Source organism: Protomyctophum bolini, assembly GCF_963924005.1.
Source record: "Protomyctophum bolini genome assembly, chromosome: 5".
NCBI lineage: Eukaryota > Metazoa > Chordata > Actinopteri > Myctophiformes > Myctophidae > Protomyctophum > Protomyctophum bolini.
In genome coordinates, this window is record NC_137866.1 from 4,427,576 (window position 1) to 4,450,490 (window position 22,915).

The window sequence follows — 22,915 nt, forward strand, 5'->3', positions numbered from 1 at the left end:
ACTTACACAGAACATCTTCCATATACAGCCACAGTAGACTACTAACTTACTACAGAACATCTTCCATATACAGCCACAGTAGACTACTAACTTACTACAGAACATCTTCCATATACAGCCACAGTAGACTACTAACTTACTACAGAACATCTTCCATATACAGCCACAGTAGACTACTAACTTACACAGAACATCTTCCATATACAGCCACAGTAGACTACTAACTTACTACAGAACATCTTCCATATACAGCCACAGTAGACTACTAACAGAACATCTTCCATATACAGCCACAGTAGACTACTAACTTACTACAGAACATCTTCCATATACAGCCACAGTAGACTACTAACTTACACAGAACATCTTCCATATACAGCCACAGTAGACTACTAACTTACTACAGAACATCTTCCATATACAGCCACAGTAGACTACTAACTTACACACAACATCTTCCATATACAGTCACAGTAGACTACTAACTTACACAGAACATCTTCCATATACAGCCACAGTAGACTACTAACTTACTACAGAACATCTTCCATATACAGCCACAGTAGACTACTAACTTACTACAGAACATCTTCCATATACAGCCACAGTAGACTACTAACTTACTACAGAACATCTTCCATATACAGCCACAGTAGACTACTAACTTACTACAGAACATCTTCCATATACAGCCACAGTAGACTACTAACTTACTACAGAACATCTTCCATATACAGTCACAGTAGACTACTAACAGAACATCTTCCATATACAGCCACAGTAGACTACTAACTTACTACAGAACATCTTCCATATACAGCCACAGTAGACTACTAACTTACACAGAACATCTTCCATATACAGCCACAGTAGACTACTAACTTACTACAGAACATCTTCCATATACAGCCACAGTAGACTACTAACTTACACATAACATCTTCCATATACAGCCACAGTAGACTACTAACTTACACAGAACATCTGTCATATACAGCCACAGTAGACTACTAACTTACTACAGAACATCTTCCATATACAGCCACAGTAGACTACTAACTTACACAGAACATATTCCATATACAGCCACAGTAGACTACTAACTTACACAGAACATCTTCCATATACAGCCACAGTAGACTACTAACTTACTACAGAACATATTCCATTTACAGCCACAGTAGACTACTAACTTACTACAGAACATCTTCCATATACAGCCACAGTAGACTACTAACTTAGACAGAACATCTTCCATATACAGCCACAGTAGACTACTAACTTACACAGAACATCTTCCATATACAGCCACAGTAGACTACTAACAGAACATCTTCCATACAGCCACAGTAGACTACTAACTTACTACAGAACATCTTCCATATACAGCCACAGTAGACTACTAACTTACTACAGAACATATTCCATATACAGCCACAGTAGACTACTAACTTACTACAGAACATATTCCATTTACAGTCACAGTAGACTACTAACTTACTACAGAACATATTCCATTTACAGTCACAGTAGACTACTAACTTACTACAGAACATCTTCCATATACAGCCACAGTAGACTACTAACTTACTACAGAACATCTTCCATATACAGCCACAGTAGACTACTAACTTACTACAGAACATCTTCCATATACAGCCACAGTAGACTACTAACTTACTACATAACATCTTCCATATACAGCCACAGTAGACTACTAACTTACACAGAACATCTTCCATATACAGCCACAGTAGACTACTAACTTACACACAACATCTTCCATATACAGCCACAGTAGACTACTAACAGACAGAACATCTTCCATATACAGCCACAGTAGACTACTAACTTACTACATAACATCTTCCATATACAGCCACAGTACACTACTAACTTACACACAACATATTCCATATAAAGTCACAGTAGACTACTAACAGACAGAACTTCTTCCATATACAGTCACAGTAGACTACTAACAGAACATCTTCCATATACAGCCACAGTAGACTACTAACAGAACATCTTCCATATACAGCCACAGTAGACTACTAACTACTAACCACTAGAAAAAAGGACAGGTGTCTTTGATGAAGCTATCATGGTTAAAAGGGAGTTTGAAGTTGGAGCAAGTTGAAGCAATGGGTTTGTAATAAGGGGACGGGGCAGCTAAAATGTATATCAAATATCTAAATACTGAATTGAGCAACTTAAAAACTGTCTGTTTGTGTCCAAATAAGCCTGAGTAGACGATAAAATGACAAAAAAAATGAAAGTGAAATATCCCTTTAAGAATATTTTGATACCAATACTTAGTAAAATAGTAATTTTTGAATTCTGGACTTTATACAGGACCCCTATAGAGCGTCGCAGTCCCGCCCCCCGCTCGAGAGACCCGGAAAATAAATCCCCGTTCATTTTCCTCATAGACTAGAAAGTATTTATTTAAAGACGTTTACGCCGCGGACAAAGCCAACTGTTGTCTAAAAGAATTAGAAAGTAGAAAAAAACGGCAAGGTTACAACACTTTTTTTTCGTTGTTTTTCTTCTTTGTAATTATTTGTTTGGTCCAAAATATTGTGTGTGTCGTCATGATTAATTGTCACGACAAGAGTTGGCTTAAAAGGTCTTTAAATAAATACGTTTTTAAATGTCTATGGGGGGAAAATGCATTGGGATTCATTTCCTGGGCCTGGCGTCGTCATGAAAGGGGGCGGGACTGCGACGCTCTATACAGGACTAGAGGCTGCAGTCATGTGTCTCTAATGGGGATCCTTCAATAAACATAAACATATACTTGCAACAGAGTATTTTTTACATACAGTATTGATATTTTAAGTAACCAAATTGAATACTTGCTCCACCACTGAATGTCAACATGAATGACCAGAGAGGGGATATCAAAAGACCCCCCCCTTCCCCCACACCCCCTCCCCTCCCTCCCTCCCCCCAGCAGCCAATCCCACCCTGTGTGTGCTGTTAATTAACCCCGTGTGGACTGGCTGGCACCCCGTATTGGTACAGCTGGGTTTGCTGCTGTAGTGTAAATTCCTGGTGGTTTTGTCAGTGGGGGTGGTCGGCATATCAGGAGTGTTGGTTCAGCTCTAACTAACGGAGGCATGCGGGATTCAAACCCCTGGCCTGAGCACACGTTTGACCAAGAAGAACACATTGTTGTCTCCGACAGCAGCTGTCCTCCCTCACTCTAAGGTCACTATCCTGTCCATAACTAGCCTAGCCCCCCACTCACTCCTTTAGGACAGTGGTTCCCAAAGTGGGGACCCCCAGGGGTACCTGAGGGAGTTCCAGGGGGTCCCCAGCTAAATGATAGTTTGGAACCAAATGGACCCTTATGGGTCTGTAACTCAGAGAGTGTACAAATGGAACCCATTTGGTTCCATTTGTACACTCTGAGTTTAATTAGCATTGATTTTACAATATAAATTGGGGGTCCCAGAGATAGAAATGCTATTAATTAGTGGTCTGTAGACTAATGCACGTCAAACTGGGGGTCCTTGAAATGAAACGGGTTGAGAATCACTGCTAGAGCTGTAAAAGTCTTCTCTTATGGCATGTCTTTTCAAATGGGGGTCCGTGGGATAATTAGTGTTGGGGGTACTTGACATGAAAAAGTTTGGGAACCCCTGCTTTAGGATGCTTCACAGCTTCTCTTAAGTTCTGAGTCCCCTAGGTTCATAGTTTTACACTGGCCCCTGGGCGCAGTCCGAAGAAAGAGAAAAGAAAAACATCGGACAAGGCAAACAAGACTAGACTAGGACGATAACTCAGTCACTCTGTCAGTCAGTCACAACAGGAGTCAGGAGGGAGTAGAAACTAAACACACAATCCACAAAAACACAAAACAACAAGTGACTTTTGAAAGGTCACTCAATCAATAAATCAATGCTTTGACTAATTTGATGTACATTAGCCGAAATGTATTTCAGTGTTCATTTTGACAGCAAATGTTGATAGTCTATTAAATAAAATTCCATTTGGTTTTAGTCATGATTAGTCTATTGAATGAAATTCCATTTTGTTTTAGTCAGTCTTTTGAATTAAATTCATATTTTAGTAATCTGATTCAACTAAATCTGCAGTCATCATAGGTCAGTTGTAACACATTGAATGAAATTACACACCCTGAAGAAGCCGATATGTTATGGTGTATTTTAATGTCTCTAGTCCAAACCCACCTGGACCTGGATTCATATGCCTTTGATCATCATTTTTCCCTCTCTCCAAAGACTAAACTTTTTATGGCAGTCAACACAAGTGAAAAAGGAACAAACACTGCAGTCTTCAATAGCAGTGACCAACTTTTAGGAAAAACAGCAACGTTTGGGCCTATGCGGCCTTCATCAGGCTACCTTTATGTTGGGCACCGTACCCTCTCCTATGCACCTGGTGCCTGTAGGTGTGCAAAAGCCTTGCTTTTTATAGTCAACACAAGTGAAAATGAACAAAACAAAAACAACATCAGAATGAATCACAGAAACAGAAAAAGAAGTGTGATCTTTATTGAATCGTGGCCCAAGAATGGTGATAAAGAATGGTGATAAAGGTGATGTGATGATTCCAACCGCTAACCCCAAAGAATAGTGAATCTAGACACTCTTAGAATAGTGAATCTAGCCACTCTTAAGCCCCATTCAGACCGAAGAAGCAGAAGCTAGCTTCTGCTTCTTCGGTCTGAATGGGGCTTTACAAGCTCACAACGGACATCACATTTTGATGCACTGTGAGGTTAGGTTGTATAGGTCAGATTCTTCGCTGTGAATCGTTATAACCGATTCTTCCCGCGTATCTGTTCTCTCTCCCGCTGAACGAGAACGCTGACCCAACACAGAACTGACCTGGGATCTGTTTGTTGCTGCTTGGGAGTTGAGCAGGAAAAGGCTTCAAAAAGGTTCTTTCCTGTACGTGTGAAGGAATGGAGGAGCTGTGCAGAAGGTCACGACCCTCTGGAATGACTGTGCATTGCTGCATGACAAAGATCTCCTTTCATCTCACTGGACTGTGGTTCTATCTGTGGTCATGCATCGCAGAGACGCATGACCACACAAAGTAGCAATACCACAATGTAGAAATATTATGTGACGACAACAAGTCCACATATTTAACATTTGGCTTTAGTAGAAAAGTTAAGCGCAGTAAAACGGACCGGGGTTGCAGTGGTTTCTCAAAATTCAACCCAGAATTGCACTTTTCAATGACTTCTGTATACGGTCTTACAATTATTCGGCGCATTCGTGACAATCGTCTTTAGTGCTTTTGTATAAGTACTCTAGTCTAGTGAGTTAGTATAGAGCACACTATTTATCTAACTTAACCCTTTCCTCATGTGCAGTGATATTCTCGGGTTTACGTTTTGCAACCATGCTCTACAGCAGGGGGGTTTTTGGCCCGGGGACCCCCGGAAATGCTTTGGCAACGTCTCGGGGACCCCCCTCCCCCCCTTGCCCGCCCCCTCCCGAACCCCAATATAAATGGACTGCTACAATAACCTTAATAATTATAGAGACAATACACCATAAATATATTGAAACCAGATATAATCATTAGGTGCATGCATGTACTAGTATGTGTACTATATGTAAACTCTTCATTTACATTTTCCAGCCATTCAGTTGCAAAAATAAACTTTTTTTTTTAAATAATTTGGGGACCCCCCCAAAATAATTTGGCGTCGTGACCCACGGGTTGAGAGCCCCTGCTCTACAGCAGTGGTCTGCAACCTTTTTGACAAGTATGTTTTTATTAGTCAGTGTCAGTGTGCCATATTATCAACATTACATTTAACTAGAAAATAATGCTCCTGAAGAAACAGTGTGGGCTTGAGTAGCTGATGATGATGTAATGTATTGACCCACATGGCGACACATCCTATTGGTTGACCCACATGACATCACAGCCCAGAGGGAAAACCGCCCCGGGAATAATTTTGATAACAACGGTTGTTCAGACATGCTGTCAGGCTGGCATTGAACATTGAACCGGACCCACCACGCCGGTGGCCCGCTCCAAATTATGATGATTTTAACCCATTCTGACCTGAGATCAGATTCATACGAGGTTTCCATTGGACACACACTGGTCTGATTAACCCATTCTGACCTGAGATCAGATTCTAAAAAATGTCAGTCGTTCTAAGATTTTTCAAAAATAGCAGACCTACAAGCTCGTAGCGCGCCGCTCGTATGAGCACGTATGAGCTTGTAGATCTGCTATTTTTCAATAGCTAAAGCATAACATGATAACACCAAAACGGGTTCCCGTTCAGAATGGGTTAATAGCAGAGACCTCCACCGTCAATAGACATACAGTACATGCATGAACTATGATGATTCTAATAGTGGATAGACCTCCATACTGTAGTGTACTGTACACAACTGTCCACAGCCCACCTGACGGAGTGAATAGACAGAAATGATGTCATAATGAGCATTAGTGAGCACCAATTGGTTGAAAATGGGTGAAGTGCTCCTTTTTGACATGAACATCTAATAAAAACTAATTGCTGTGATGTTTATTCTCCCGTTGGACTGCTTCTCACAGCACTGTGTTAACCAGGCCCTGTCTAAACAGGGACACAGCTGAAAGTACATTTACTTAAGTACTCTACTTTATTAACCCATTCTGACCTGAGATCAGATTCAAAAAATGTCTTCACCATCAGACAGTTTTCTGAAAAAGCTATGTTTCTATGTCAGTCATTCTTCGATTTTTCAAAAACAGCAGACCTACAAGCTCGTAGCGCGCCACTCGGTGGCGCGCTATGAGCTTGTAGATCAGAGTATTTCTACATTGCAGTATTGACACTTTTACTTAAGTAAGACCAGAGTAATCTAGTAAGAGAGTGGCGACACGATCTCAACGCAAAGCGGGTGCTATGGGCTTATTGGGCTATACACTTTTTTGACTTGAGAGCTACTTTCAAAATGACCAGCTCAACAAGATCTGTTTAGAGCCTTTTTTTTATCACTGGACATTTTGAAACATGCATTATTTTGTATCTTAAACAATTATCAATTGAGTGATCCATCGATGTCACAGCACGGTTAAAAGTGATCATTCTTATTCATGTAGGCTTCCCCAATTAAAAGAAAGTAAACATTTAAAATAAAGAATGGAGAATTAAAACATGAAATGACAAATAGAAAGGAACATAAAATGCATGAAAATAACACCAGGTTAAACTGTGTCATTTTAGTTTAGAAGTAGCCTACTACATAAAAGTACTTAGGCTATATTTAAAAGTAACATTTAGTATAATACAATAAAAAAGGTAGAGCTTTCCGGGCATTTGCTAGATAAGTCTGTTATTGTGGCTGCTGATTGATTGATTGATTGATTGATTGAATTATATATTAACAGTTTGCAGAATTACAGTACATTTCAAGCACAAAACTCAATACAAAGACTGTTAACTGTGAGTGGACGACCCAATAATGAAGCATTACACTTGTTTACAAGAGGGGGTCCACCATGTTCAATTCATCAAAACATTAAGAGACGTACAAATAGACACTTCAATACAGTCAAAGAACAGAACAGGAATTCATCATATTCATCATTATTCATCATGCTGATGCTCAACACAGCAATTACCTACAGAAGCTGTATTTAATTTGGCCGGTAATAACTCTACAGCCAAAGGCTTATACACTCCACACTCCTGTAGTGGCCGTATACCTAAGCAGAGATATAATTTACTAACTTTCTACACTCCACACTCCTGTAGTGGCCGTATACCTAAGCAGAGATATAATTCACTAACTTTCTACACTCCACACTCCTGTAGTGGCCGTATACCTAAGCAGAGATATCATTTACTAACTTTATACACTCCACACTCCTGTAGTGGCCGTATACCTAAGCAGAGATATAATTCACTAACTTTCTACACTCCACACTCCTGTAGTGGCCGTATACCTAAGCAGAGATATAATTTACTGACTTTATAACGGCTAATTTGTGTGCATCTCTCTGTGGTCGTCCTCGTTCCAAACTGTGGTCCATGCCTTGCTGCACCGTTCACTAGATTTGTCACGTGAGCCAGTGGTTCACAAAGTGGGGTTCAGGGACCTCCAGGGGTCCTTGAGGTGTTCCAGGGGGTCCCCAGTGAAATGAGAAATAGCTGTGAAACTGTTAAAAGCTGAAAAGTTTAAGCTCTAATTTCAGTGTTGATTTCGTAGACTAAAATGATGCCGGAAAATGTTTGTCGACTATCGTTCGTCGACTTTTTCCACTGACGAAATAGAAATAAAAATGAAATAAAAACTAAGCTATGATGACCAAAAATATGACTATTGAGACTATTGGGACCATTGGGTATAGTCTCAATCCAATAAGAGATCCAGTAGAACTAAAAGACGAGTCATTTTATGTTTGGTTGTGCTCAGGCATTGCGCTCTGAAAATAGCAGAACTACAAGCTCACAACGTGTAGGCTACAGTAGATTGTCTATACCTTATGACTGTCAAAAACACTGCTCTATGTTATTGTTCAGCTATTGGAAAACATGTCTGCACCGTCCCCCTTGGCCCGTTCCATAACCCATCCCTGGTGAAAACATGTCTGCACCGTCCCCCTTGGCCCGTTCCATAACCCATCCCTGGTGAAAACATGTCTGCACCGTCCCCCTTGGCCCGTTCCATAACCCATCCCTGGTGCCATGGATCTACTATACCTTTTGATTAGTAGTTCCTGGATCACTTTAACCCATTCTGACCTGAGATCAGATTCATACGAGGTTTCCACTGGACAACACACTGGTCTTGATTAACCCATTCTGACCTGAGATCAGATTCTAAAAAATGTCAGTCGTTCTTCGATTTTTCAAAAATCGCAGACCTACAAGCTCGTATCGCGCCACCGAGTGGCGCGATATGAGCTTGTAGATCTGCTATTTTTCAATAGGTAAAGCATAACATGATGCTAACACCAAAATGGGTGCCCGGTCAGAATGGGTTAAGACGTCTTCCCTAGTGTAAATGTTCATAGTGTATTGTCACATTACAAACAGAGTGCTTTTGCTTTACTGCCCCGAACACAGGGGCAAAAGAATAATAATTCTATATCTATTATCTATATATTATAACAGAGACGGACAACTTACGGCATCAACTTATTTATTAGCACATAAATAAGTGCTAATAAATAAGTTTGATGCAGTAAGTTGTCCGTCTCTGTTCCCTGGAGTGTGCGGTCCCTTCCTTGGAAGGTTTTTCTCTTTTTGATGTCTATGTCTGCTAACTAGACGTGCACCTCCCACGGGTCTTTTTGGATGTGCATGAGTCCCTTTTTTGTCTATATATTTTTGTCTATATATATATATATATATATATATTATAAGTATTTTTGGGTAAGCGAGGCCTTGCAGGTCAGGGGGGGAAGGGTCCTGGGAGAAAAGCATCCCCCACAGATGTAACAGAACAGTGGGGCTGAGGTGGGTGGGTAGGTGGGTGCCGGGTGGTGGGATGGGCAGAGGAGGAGGAGGAGGAGGAGGACGGGGATCCGGTTCAGGTTTCACCTCCACTGGGGGTCTAGGGGGACGGCCTGCTATAGTTCCCAATATACGAACAACCATAGGAGGTAGGGTGGACATAAAACCGCGCTGAGTTGCCCTGACGCGGTGGGTGCAGAGTGCTGGCAGTTTGGGGGCCCCGCGTTTTTGGATTCCACTGAAGATCCTGGGAGGGTTTTTTTTTTGACTGCATGGTTCTGTCAAGTCTCTGATATCCGGGGAAGAACGACCATCTCATCTCACCACCACCTCCTCTCCTCTCACACACCACTGCAGCAACCCACTGAGTTGAGACTCAGTTTATTTCTTCACCCCAAAGGCACCCTGTGCATGTCTAGCATCTAGACATGTTCAGCTTTGTGGATTCAAGGACTGTCCTGCTGCTCATAGCGTCCCAGGTGGTTTTACTAGCCGTTGTCAGATGTCAGGAGGAGGATGACCGTAAGTTTGATACACATTAATGACTCTTCAATTTTTCACTTTGCAAAAGAAAAGAGGGTCTGGGGATTTGTCATTTACAAAGTTTTTACCAGTTTAATTGATTCCCCCCCCCCCCCCCCAGAACAATAGTGGAACAATTGATCAAAAGCAAGTGGCTTTGGTGTAAATATATGACGGAAATGGATTTGCTTTGGTTTTCTTTTGGTTTTTTATTCTTATGACGAGCAAACAAAAACAGCTGCTGGGAATGTCTTGTTTCATTATGACCTTGTATTATTTAAAGGCTATTTCATGCATTTAAAAAACCCATATATATCTTCTGTTAATGTTCAGAAGCATAATGAACAGGTTGTTGTTGTAGAGGACATGCCTCGGTCCTGACAGGAGCAAAGGTGAGGCTGTCAGGGTCCATCTGTGAGGAATGGAGCACCAGGTAGAGGTGAACAAGCATCCTTTTGTTCACCTGGTGCGTCTGGCTCTGCTTGGTTTTCTGCTTGCTGGTTTGAAAACTTCTATTCTACTTTCACTGACAGTCTGTAGACTAGAGGACAAATCATTATGGGTTTTAGGGTCAAGAAACCAGTGATCTTTAGCCACTTATACTTTTAGGGTCAAGAAACCAGTGATCTTTAGCCACTTATACTTAGTTGACCGAAGTTGACCGATGTCCTTCAGGGTTAACCCCTCCTGTTTTCCCTCGACAACAAATAATAGCTGAAATTAGCCAATCTACAAGCTCACAACGTCTGCGCTTGTTTTTATTTTTTGCCAAATGTTTGCCCCTATAAACAGGGGACACTTGGGTTCATATATCTTTTTCTTGCACATTTCATAAATGATGCTTTTTTGGGATTTGAAACGAGGGCTTTGTTGTTAATTAATTGCAGTCTAGGGCTAAACCAGAGTCACGGGTTGTGGCTCTAATAAGAGTTGGGGTTTCCTAATGCGAGGTGATGGGGTCAGACATTGCTTGACCTTTTAGACTAGCAGGCTCAAAGGGAACAGCCAGAGGAGTGGCGAGTTTATAATTCCATCACGGCAGAAACCAAAGGCAACACAGCAGAAAAGATTATATGGAAGATGGACGTTTAGAAAGAGCTTCACAAACCTTGTTTGATGAAGCTGCACTTTCAGCACATTATTCTGCCTTTTCTGCATTTTGGGCACATTTTATGCCATCCCCGGTATACATTAGCTTCTATCAATGCATGGCATCCCAAATTAAATTACAAGTACGTTGGGAAACAGGGGAGAACAAGGGAACTCTTGGCCCAAAGCCACTGCTTGCCTGCTGTGCAGAGCGCTAGGTTAAACAAGATCTTGTAACATGTACATGCTAAGAATCAATTTCACATAAACGCTCAAAAAACAAATAGCATGGCATTTAGAGTATATAGGCTGGGGACCGCCGGGACCAGAAATACACACACACACACACACACACACAACACAAGCTGGCCATTCTTAAATATGCCCCCGTGTGTTTGAACTGGCTCTTGACACAGTCTCCGACATCCAGATGCCGGAGAATTTTGAGAAGGAGCTCCTTGTTGACATAAGGCAGCAGCTTGTCAATTGTGCACAGTCTCTCCTCTGGCTGTGAGAGAGCTTCATTCATGGAGCTCCGCAGGGCCCAGCAGGTTAAACACACAGCCTGGAATACCTTGAATAGCCCCCACACTTTAACCACTTGAGCCCCTCGCGGCCCTTACTCTGTGAGGCAAACATTTGGTGAAAATGACAGATGTACAGCAAAAGCTCAAAACTTGTCGCAAATCGGGCTATTTTCAGCTACGCTTCTTTAGTGTCGAAAGGGGGAAAGGCAGGGGGACTTTGAATAGACCTCTATGTTTGGGTTTAAGTGGTTTTACTGTAAATGCATCTCTTGTTGGTATAACACCAACGATACACTGCTATGGAATTATTTGTAAAGGCTATAGGGACCTGAAATTCAACTCAATTCTTAAAATATTTATTTTTGTTTGGTTCCTCATTTAAGCTTTAGGGCAAAGTGGAATAGAATAGTATGGTTACTGTTTTGCTAGAAAATAGGACTATATAGTTGTTTTATTAGGTACTCAACTCGATACAAGGAAGGGCTCTAAGCTCTTAGTCAGGGGGTTCAGCAAAAGTATCTACAAACGACACAACATGACACATTATGCATTGACGACAACTCTCTTGAAATGTTGTTTTGCTCAGGAAGCAATATGAACGCTAAAAGGTTCTCCGCTTCAATCAATGTTTGTTATGTTGTGTTGGTTTGTAATATATGTGATATGATATGACATTATGGTATGATGTGATGTGATACCTCCTATTCATACAGGTGTCCAAAAAAAATGTAATATCACGGAAAAGTTAGTCTAGAAAACATAATTTAATTTTCAAAAATGTATTTTATAGTATTTTAAAGTGAGTGGCAAATCGAGTGGCAAAAGTTAAATGAAAAGTGTGTTTAAATGTTGTTTAACGTGGTTTAATGCAACCAGACAGGACTTTTCTGTTTGGATGTACGGTATGCGCTTATGTACGGTTATGTACGGTATGCGCTGTCGAGGCCAGAAAGTAGTTTTTTTTGCCACTCACTCAGTAGGCATTCCCACATAACTTCCGGGTATGATCATGATGATGATGATGGGAATTAACCCTTTCTGACCTGAGATCAGATTCATACGATGGTTTCCACTGGGGACACACTGGTCTGATTAACCCATTCTGACCTGAGATCAGATTTTTTTTTAAATCAGTCGTTCTTCGATTTTTCAAAAATAGCAGACCTACAAGCTCGTATCGCGCCACTCGGTGGCGCGATATGAGCTTGTAGATCTGCTATTTTTCAATAGGTAAAGCATAACATGATGCTAACACCAAAATGGGTGCCCGGTCAGAATGGGTTAAGGAGCTTTACAAGTGGACTTTTGAGATACTGGATTTAGATTTTCATGAGTTGAAATCATCAAGATAAAATAAGGCTTGACATATTTCACTTTGTGTAAAAGGATCTACCGGTAGAATACACAAAAGTTTTTCTTTTTGAATCACATTAGGCCTACAGAAATAAATGAACTTTTCCACGATATTACTTTTTTTCTCCACAAGCACCCGTATTATGCTTTGTGTGTGCAGCTGGCTTAATTTGCAGAAAGATAACATATCTTTCTCTCTCTCTCTTCCCACGTATTACATTTCATCCCTCTCTTAAACCACACCCACCTCCATGTCCCCACCCACTTTATATGACTCCTCCTACTTCCTCATTTTACCCTCCAACCTCAATCTTCATCTTCAACAACCATTTATGCCGTGTCACTAAACTACTTTTCCCCCCCCAACACTTTCTCATCCCAACCTTCCCTGCACTTTGCTGTCTGTCTGTCTGTCTGCCTTCTGCCCGCTTGTTACACTGCCCCCCCTGGTGGTCACGACACAAACCACAGAGGATACAGCGGGAGGCTGCATCCAAGATGGCCACCACTATAACGATAAGGATGTGTGGAAGCCGGAGCCGTGTCGCATCTGCGTGTGCGACAGCGGGTCGGTTCTGTGCGACGAGATCATCTGCGAGGAGATGAAAGAGTGCGCCAACCCTATCTTCTCGTCCGGAGAGTGCTGCCCCATCTGCCCCGCTGACGCCACCGCTCCCATCGGTTGTGATTTATTTATTACCTCTCCATATAAATAAATTACTTCTGTTTAACTTTGCATCTCACCCTGGCGGGCAGCTATAACACTTTGGATGGTGGAACTTTAACTGTCCCGAGGACAGCTAGGGCCTCGACCTCCTCCCTGAGGCCTAGCCTGTCAATGACACTTGGTCGACACAGTCAAATCCTGGACGTTAATTCAACTTTGAGAGAGTATACAAACTCCCAAAGTGTGCGCGACTGAAAATGGACGTTTGGTTCCTTGGCTTAGAGTTGGAGACCTTTTCCTGGTCCATTATTTGTTCACTCCCATAGTTAAACTATAACCCTCAGGATTTGACTGTGTGTTTGTTCAAGACATGAGGTTCCCATTCATTCCAAAGTGGCCCTTTTTTTCCTGCGTGCTTACACATTGAAATATGCCACTATATATAAGGGCTAATTTTACCGATATTAATCTGGAAGACGTGATGAATGTCGTCATGGTTTTCACATGAAAATCAGTTATAGCACCAAAGTATAAATTAGGTTTAAGAAGCTGTGTTCCTCTGAGATCTCAATTGTTGATGACAGAGATGAAGTAGATGGATCCTACAGCCTTGTACCAAGACTGACAGACTGTCTTTTGTTTTATTGATTCTGACATTTATGTCACAATCGAGGGAAATAAATCTCTCTCGGTCTTGGTCCAAGGCTGGTTGGGTGCTTTGCATCAGTGAGTCAAAGATTGGTAGATTTGTATATTGATTGATAGATTGGTGAATGTGAGCCCAGAGTCAATCCAACTATATCTTTAATGACTTCATCTCACCACTCAGTTGGTCAAGGTGTCAAAAGGCTTTTAGCCTAATGTATACTCTAGTCTACAGTGCGACAGCTGTCGCCTGCCGACACCTTGGTATGATGGAGTACGCAGTAGGCTCTGGGCCTTTTGACGGACCACTGTTATCACGGTGGTATCTTTAGAAGCGCTATAGTTTCTCACGTGACAGGATGTCAATCATGTCACAACGTGACACTTCCTGGCACGGAAGTCTAGATAGACATTGCATTCATTTGGTTTCTAATGTATACATTAATTCACTTATCTCGTGCTTTTAGCTGAAGGCTTAGATCATTTTATAACTGACTTTCAATCTGGTGTCTCTATTTTGGGTATGCCATCATAGGTGAGAATTTGCCATAAATCGCGAACTTATAGCAGATATATACAAGCTCACAGTGTGTCATGCTGTGACACGCTGTGAGCTGGTATATTGACTGCATGACACCATAGTTCAACAAAAATAGGGATTGAGTGATTGATTAAGCTGTCAAAGATACAACATTTGGTATATAATAATAGACCTCATTTACATATCAGCTGCTACTTTGCTTGAATTTATATTCACTTTTTTTTTTGCGATACTGAATTGACTCAAATGCTTTCTAATCTACCCAGCCCCGCCCATATTAAGGTTATAATCTGTTTAACCACCCGGTCTCTTTCACAGCTTGGTCTCTGCTGGCTTTCTGCTTCAACCCACTAAATTGCAGAGCTTTTCATTAAATAGGCCTACATCTGGACGGGTTAAATAGGCCTACATCTGGATGGGTTAAATAGGCCTACATCTGGAGGGGTTCATTAAATAGGCCTACATCTGGATGGGTTAAATAGGCCTACATCTGGATGGGTTCATTAAATAGGCCTACATCTGGACGGGTTCATTAAATAGGCCTACATCTGGATGGGTTAATTAAATAGGCCTACATCTGGACGGGTTCATTAAATAGGCCTACATCTGGAGGGGTTCATTAAATAGGCCTACATCTGGATGGGTTAAATAGGCCTACATCTGGATGGGTTCATTAAATAGGCCTACATCTGGACGGGTTCATTAAATAGGCCTACATCTGGATGGGTTAATTAAATAGGCCTACATCTGGACGGGTTCATTAAATAGGCCTACATCTGGAGGGGTTCATTAAATAGGCCTACATCTGGACGGGTTAATTAAATAGGCCTACATCTGGAGGGGTTCATTAAACAGGCCTACATCTGGATGGGTTAAATAGGCCTACATCTGGAGGGGTTCATTAAATAGGCCTACATCTGGATGGGTTAAATAGGCCTACATCTGGAGGGGTTCATTAAATAGGCCTACATCTGGAGGGGTTCATTAAATATGCCTACATCTGGACGCGTTAAATAGGCCCACATCTGGATGGGTTCCATACATTTGGGATTGGTGAATGATCTTTGAGTGGTCAGAATATGTGGTGAACATTCAGTGAAAATAACCAAATATAGCCGATCTACAAGCTCACAATGCGTTGCTATGCAACACGGTTTGTGCTTGGCTGTAGAGGTGTAGAAGTAAATGAATTATATGGTTTAAATCACTTCCAACCTGCGCACCATGTGTTTTTATATGAAGCACACTGAGTATGTAGATCTGCTATTTTTGAAAATCTGCTGAAAATATAAAATGGTTATAGTTATTATCAAACGTGAAAGCAGAACACTCTACCAATTTACCAATTTTAACGTTGTTCTTTATCTCCCATCATCCATTCATCCACAACATCAGAGATGTCGATCGGTGCCCAGGTGAGACAATACACTCATATCCACCCACACACTGGCAAATATAACAATGAACCAAGTTGTGAATTATTGAAGCCATTTTTGTGCAAATACTTGTACTCTGTAGCACTTTTATGATTTGCCTCAAATTATGTTTGTATTATTATTATTATTATTATTATTATTATTGTTAGAATTGAATATTAGAAAGTCAAGTGAATTAATTTGTGGAGGTACGTCTCTCATGCTGTTGATGTCTTTTCTGAATCAGGGACAGAAAGGTGAACCAGGAGATATTGCCGATGTAAGTATGACTGTTTCAATCAATAAATGAATCAACCCTATAGCATTCTATGCTGGGGCAAACATCAGGCGAAGACAATGCTCATACAGTATATTCACTTAAAAACATTTATTTTATACTTAAGCTACAGTACATTAAATCACGTTCATGCTCCTTTTGTTTTCATGCCGCAGTGTCACATTTTTTATTGCTATTTTTATGCGTATTATTTTCTGCTATGCATTATGTCCTGGCAGACCTTTTTATGCACGTTAAAATAACAGATTTAAAGCAGCTGTAGCTGCTAAACTCTGAATGTACAACCAACTTTCGTTAATGGGTTAATTTAGGCCAATTTCTCATTTCATTCCCATGTCTTTATGCTTCATTGTACAACGGTGTGGAAATAGAAGATCTATACGCTTGCAACGCGTCACATCCACAACGCATGGCAAGCTTATAGATCTAATATTTCTGGGTATACCGGTAGCCTTATTTCCGATAAGGGCTTAGCTGGAAGAAACCCTGCATTCCTTAGACATAATCAACCCACACAAATCCTCCTAATACCCATTAGTTACTTTCTTGTGAGTCTCCTGCACGGCCTGTGAACAAAGCCCTACCTAATGGAGCTGATGTTTTGATCTAAACTTAAATCCTGTCAAATTGACATCCGCGTCACGCTGCGCTTTTTCCTTTACTTTTCACTGGAAGAGAAGAAATGTCCTTGAATGAATGAATGAATGTTCAAAAACCTGACATGATTTTAGTCTTTTATATCAGCCCCTCAAAACAATTTAACTAAGCCTTCTTTTCTCCTCCCTTGTGTAGGTTGTAGGACCTAGAGGACCAGGAGGCCCAATGGTAATTATTAATCACAACTATTTTTACACTTTATGACACTTTCTTTGTGATTTTGGACAGATTGCCTATTATGTCGCGGCTGGATGCATCTTCCACAATTCATACCTGGGCTGTGTGTACTTCAATGATGCGCCATGTATTTTATTCTGAGTAGCAGGTTTATATAAATTATTATTATCTGTCTGAGACAACATTTGTTTTGTTTTTTGTTAGGGGCCCTCGGGAGAGCAGGGAGGACGCGGAGAAGCCGGCGCAAAGGGTGATAAGGTGAGGAACAAACGACACAAGTAATTCACCTTTTTTCCCAAATGTATTCATTTGGTAACCATGTGGACCACTTGGTCAGGGGTGCACATGGACTCTTATTAACCCATTCTGACCGGGAACCCGTTTTGGTGTTAGCATCATGTTATGCTTTAGCTATTTAAAAATAGCAGATCTACAAGCTCATAGCGCGCCACCGAGTGGCGCGCTATGAGCTTGTTTTTCTTCTTCTTCTTCTTCTTCCGCCAAAAATAGCAGTTCTGGCTTCATCGGTTTTCATAAAACTTGGCAATATGGTAGAGGGCTGTGCCAAACAGGGCCGAACAACTTTCGTGTTCTGACTTTTGACCTCTGACCTTTAGATCACCCACCATTCTGAATTATTATGAAAAACAGTTCAAATCTATCTCCTCCCGGGATCTTTGTACAATTTGTAGGTTTTATGAGAATTCTTCTTTGCCCCTAATACATACATGCAGCGTCACATGTTTATGAAACTTTACAGTATGGTAGAGACTAGAGAGGGTCATGCCAAATAGCACCGAAACCAGTCTTACTACAATTGGCCAAAAGGGGGCGCTATAGCAATCGTTTGAAAATGAAACCATGGAACGGGCATAACTCATGCCTGGTTTGGCCAAAAGCCGTGGCACTTGTTTCCACATGTGCCTTGAGTCATGGGGAACACATCTGTCACTTTGACCAGTAAGCTCTGCCCTCAGATTCTCACCATTTTGAGCAGTTACTAAAAGGTTGATTTTTGAGGAATTTGCGTGAAATGTTCTATACACAATCTATGGACCATTACCTGAAATCGCAGTTGAACAGAGGTTTGTAAGTGAACAAACATAATATAGCAGCAAGCAACAGGCACTCTGCATGTTTGGGATTCGAACAGCTGCAATACCACTGGGTGATCTAAAGTGGCACTGTTGAGCAGCCTAAAAGGGCTTATTGCTTGGTCCCGTCTTATCACTGCTTGCAGCTATTTTGGGTCTTTACGTTTGAGAGTTAAATAAACACTGGGTTGCAGTTTTTACGTATACCAGGTTTAATGTTTGTCTTTAGTTAAAGTTTATTTAGTAAACACATTGGATATAAATGGAAAATTTACATCATACTGTGTTGTTTACGTCATATTGTCTCTTTATTGTTAATGGCGTTTAATGTTTATGTTGGCACCATTTGTTTTACATCACCTAATCAACATGAGTTAGACTTTAATATATTAGCGCCCCTCACTTCACACAGGTGTGATTTTTACTTTTTGTGTCACAAAAGCATCAAAAGTAGCAGATCTACAAGCTTTATAACGTGACGCGAAGTGACATGTTTGGAGCTTTTGTAGATCTGCTGCTTTTGATATTATTTTTTAATTTGAAACGGCGCCATCTGTTGGAGGACTCTTGCCGCAAAAAAAAGTGCATTTTCAACAGGGAGCACCTTTATTGAAAGCCAGTTTGACCGGAACAGCAGCAGCTTTACCTCTTCATTAAATATTAGCAACCCTTCATGGGGTGCGCCCGCTTTTCCGACACACCGAAGATCCGAAGCGGGGGGACATGCGATGCGATGCGAAAAAGCGATGGTCCGACATGCGCTGCTCCCGTGCTTGCGGTTAGGGTTAGGTTAGGATTGAGGTTTCGGATCAATAGTATGTCGGAACTAAAGCCCAACAATTCTACCTTCTCACAACTAGCAGTTCTCATTCTGTTATTGAGTGACTCTCTCACTCGGCAGTTAACATATTCATTTGGATTTGAATTTGCAATGCCTTTGATGTGAGGATTGGAGATGCACTGCTTATTTAATCTGTCAAAATACTTAATATTAACATTGACTTTATCTTGTTGGATTCATTCCACATACATAATGCTTCATAATTATACAACCACCACGGAATCGATTTAATTAGGCCAGCCGCCAATATCAAAACAAGGGGCAAAATGATCCATCGATCGCTTTGTAACTCCAAGTAAGTTTCATTCATTGTAGTTTGTGTAGTTTATGGCTTTGATCTGAAATCATAGTTGATGCAGACACATGGTAATCCACACGGCAGTAGAAAACATAAGGTTAATAAATAATACTGATCCATGCCAGGCTGCCCAGAATTACGTTTTTGGTTGTGGTGGTGATGTCATGATGATTTGGTCTAGGACCATACTGTATGCACGGCAGCCATATTGGCATGACATTAACCATTGAAGGCTCTGTTCCATTTAGTTTAACAGAGCTTTTCAAAGTGAGCCGGCATTCACAATATCAGTACCCTGACTCATTTTTGACCAGAATGGAACACAACCTTAATTAGTATCATTGGTAAGACCTATAGTAACATACAGTCCAATGTCATGTCAATATGGCTACCGTGCCCGTGCGTAGGACCTGTTGGTTTGAGCCATATTCACCATGGAGGATTCAAACTAAACCTTTTTTCCATTGAACTCAATGGGCTGCAAAATAGTCTGTCTGGTTCTGATAACTATTAATAAATATTATATCTGTAAAAAAGCATCCTCAAAAATTCAGCCGGTTAGAACTGGATCAGTTTAATATTGAAACCCATCATATCATATCTAATATGCAAAGAATGTTCTATCATTATTCAATGTTGAAACAATAGATTCACCAACATCAACTATCAGACTATCAATGGTTCCCACAACTTTTAGCTCAGGAACCAAACTAGTAAAAAATAGCATAATCTACAAGCTCACAATGCAGTTCCCTAGTTCTTAAACACTTTCAATTGAAAAGTGAAAGTCTTTTTGAAATTACAATTTATGACAAAATATATAGGAAACAAAAAATAGAGGGATATTCACTCAGGAACCACGGAAATGGATCTGCGACGCGCAAATGGGTCCCGACTCCCGACCCACCGTTTGCGGAAGTGCAACCGAGCGCGGAGCACTCAATGTTAAACCCAAGCTGTGTTACGGATGATACTAATGAAGGCTCTGTTCCATTCTGGTCAAACAGAGTCAGGGTACTGTCTCCAACACAGTAGATACTAATGAAGGCTCTGTTCCATTCTGGTCAAACAGAGTCAGGGTACTGTCTCCAACACAGTAGATACTAATGAAGGCTCTGTTCCATTCTGGTCAAACAGAGTCAGGGTACTGTCTCCCACACAGTAGATACTAATGAAGGCTCTGTTCCATTCTGGTCAAACAGAGTCAGGGTACTGTCTCCCACACAGTAGATACTAATGAAGGCTCTGTTCCATTCTGGTCAAACAGAGTCAGGGTACTGTCTCCCACACAGTAGATGCTAATGAAGGCTCTGTTCCATTCTGGTCAAACAGAGTCAGGGTACTGTCTCCCACACAGTAGATACTAATGAAGGCTCTGTTCCATTCTGGTCAAACAGAGTCAGGGTACTGTCTCCCACACAGTAGATACTAATGAAGGCTCTGTTCCATTCTGGTCAAACAGAGTCAGGGTACTGTCTCCCACACAGTAGATACTAATGAAGGCTCTGTTCCATTCTGGTCAAACAGAGTCAGGGTACTGTCTCCCACACAGTAGATACTAATGAAGGCTCTGTTCCATTCTGGTCAAACAGAGTCAGGGTACTGTCTCCCACACAGTAGATACTAATGAAGGCTCTGTTCCATTCTGGTCAAACAGAGTCAGGGTACTGTCTCCCACACAGTAGATACTAATGAAGGCTCTGTTCCATTCTGGTCAAACAGAGTCAGGGTACTGTCTCCCACACAGTAGACACTAATGAAGGCTCTGTTCCATTCTGGTCAAACAGAGTCAGGGTACTGTCTCCCACACAGTAGATACTAATGAAGGCTCTGTTCCATTCTGGTCAAACAGAGTCAGGGTACTGTCTCCCACACAGTAGAGTCACGGAGATGCATTATCATTTCCACCCGCCAGCTGTTTAAAAAACAGGAAGTGACTCCTGCTCTTAGCTGCATCTTGCATCCTCGTGACGCGACTGTCTGGGAGTACGGTCTGGGTGCTGCTATTGGTCATGTCGGTTCACTGGAAACACTATTGTGTCCTTGACCTTGAGTGGGTTCCAAATGGCTCCGCACGGGTTTCCATTTGTACACATAATTGCAATTCTTTGAGATAATCACAATTTATTTTCTCATCACTTCCATGTTGAAAAAAAAACACACCCCGTCACGATGTTAGCTTGCAGATCAGCTTTTCCGACTATTCATGTTTTGTTCTATTAACAAAGTATAATACTATTAACTTAAGTTATTCGTCATTCTGCCCTGTTGTTTACAGAACCTGAAAGCCAAACAGAAATGTAATTTTTATTCACAATAATTATTCCAATGTTGTTCAACAATATCAAGCCTCAACGTCTTGCTCTCTTTTCCCTAGGGAAATATTGGACCTCGAGGCAGAGATGGTGAGCCCGGCACCCCGGGGAACCCAGGACCCCACGGACCAGCAGGACCCCCTGGAACCCCAGGACTTGGAGGGGTGAGTCAGTAGTTTAGGGGACAGGAACCACAAAAACATTCTTCTCCAGTTTTCTGAAATAAATATTTTCACGATTTTAGCTAAATCATAACATAATGTTTAAAAATACCAAAAGGGGTTCCCACCCAAAATGATTTAAACAACATTCGGAAGCAAGCCCAAAATAAGCGACTATACACTGTTTTTCGAAAAAATCCCCCCCAAAATACAACCCACAACAACCCATATTTATAAAGCGACGTTACAGAAAGAACAATCCCAAAGTTTCTGGTACTCTGTTTCTGGACAGAGTTGTTTATAACGGATTGTTACATTTTAGCTAAGAAATATAATCTATGCACGTCGCTCTAATCATTTATAGCACAGTTAGTTTAAAACGTTATCAATATTCCCTTCTTCCATACAATACTCAGTTACAACACTGATGTAGAGAGTTTAGTTCAGCAGCAGATTCTGGTTGGCTGTGCTCTGTCTAGACGCCACACAGCAGCAGATTCTGGTTGGCTGCCAAGTCTGTCTAGTCACTACACAGAAGCAGCTTCTGGTTGGCTGTCGCTCTGTCTAGTCACTACACAGAAGCAGCTTCTGGTTGGCTGTCGCTCTGTCTAGTACACTACACAGAAGCAGCTTCTGGTTGGAGCCTGTCGCTCTGTTTAGTCGTTTTAGTTTGCTTTGCTGGTGTGAATTATTTGGCGTAAGTAGGATTTCATTAACCACATGGAAAGATGTTATCAGATCCGTTCATAGGGAACGAATAGCTATGAATAGGTGGCTAAATCTATAAGAAGTGTCAAGAAAACCTATTCAGCTGACCTATTAGATCCATTTGGTAGGACATTTGCTACGGCCCAAATATCTCAT

General features: G+C 41.3%; 1 protein-coding gene across 2 annotated transcripts in view; it reads left to right on the forward strand.

Moving 5' to 3' along the window:
• Nucleotides 1-9,601: 9,601 nt before the first annotated feature.
• col2a1a (collagen, type II, alpha 1a) overlaps nucleotides 9,602-22,915 on the forward strand; it is a 52,482-nt gene continuing 39,168 nt past the window's right edge. The window contains exons 1-7 of one of the 2 annotated variants that reach the window (XM_080764638.1): nucleotides 9,602-9,973; nucleotides 13,414-13,623; nucleotides 16,191-16,210; nucleotides 16,458-16,490; nucleotides 17,301-17,333; nucleotides 17,547-17,600; nucleotides 21,953-22,054. In XM_080764638.1, coding sequence (XP_080620764.1) covers nucleotides 9,880-9,973; nucleotides 13,414-13,623; nucleotides 16,191-16,210; nucleotides 16,458-16,490; nucleotides 17,301-17,333; nucleotides 17,547-17,600; nucleotides 21,953-22,054 — 546 coding nt within the window. In that variant the 5' untranslated portion in view covers nucleotides 9,602-9,879. The remainder of the gene's footprint in view (nucleotides 9,974-13,413; nucleotides 13,624-16,190; nucleotides 16,211-16,457; nucleotides 16,491-17,300; nucleotides 17,334-17,546; nucleotides 17,601-21,952; nucleotides 22,055-22,915) is intronic. The other variant, XM_080764639.1, reaches the window with a different exon arrangement.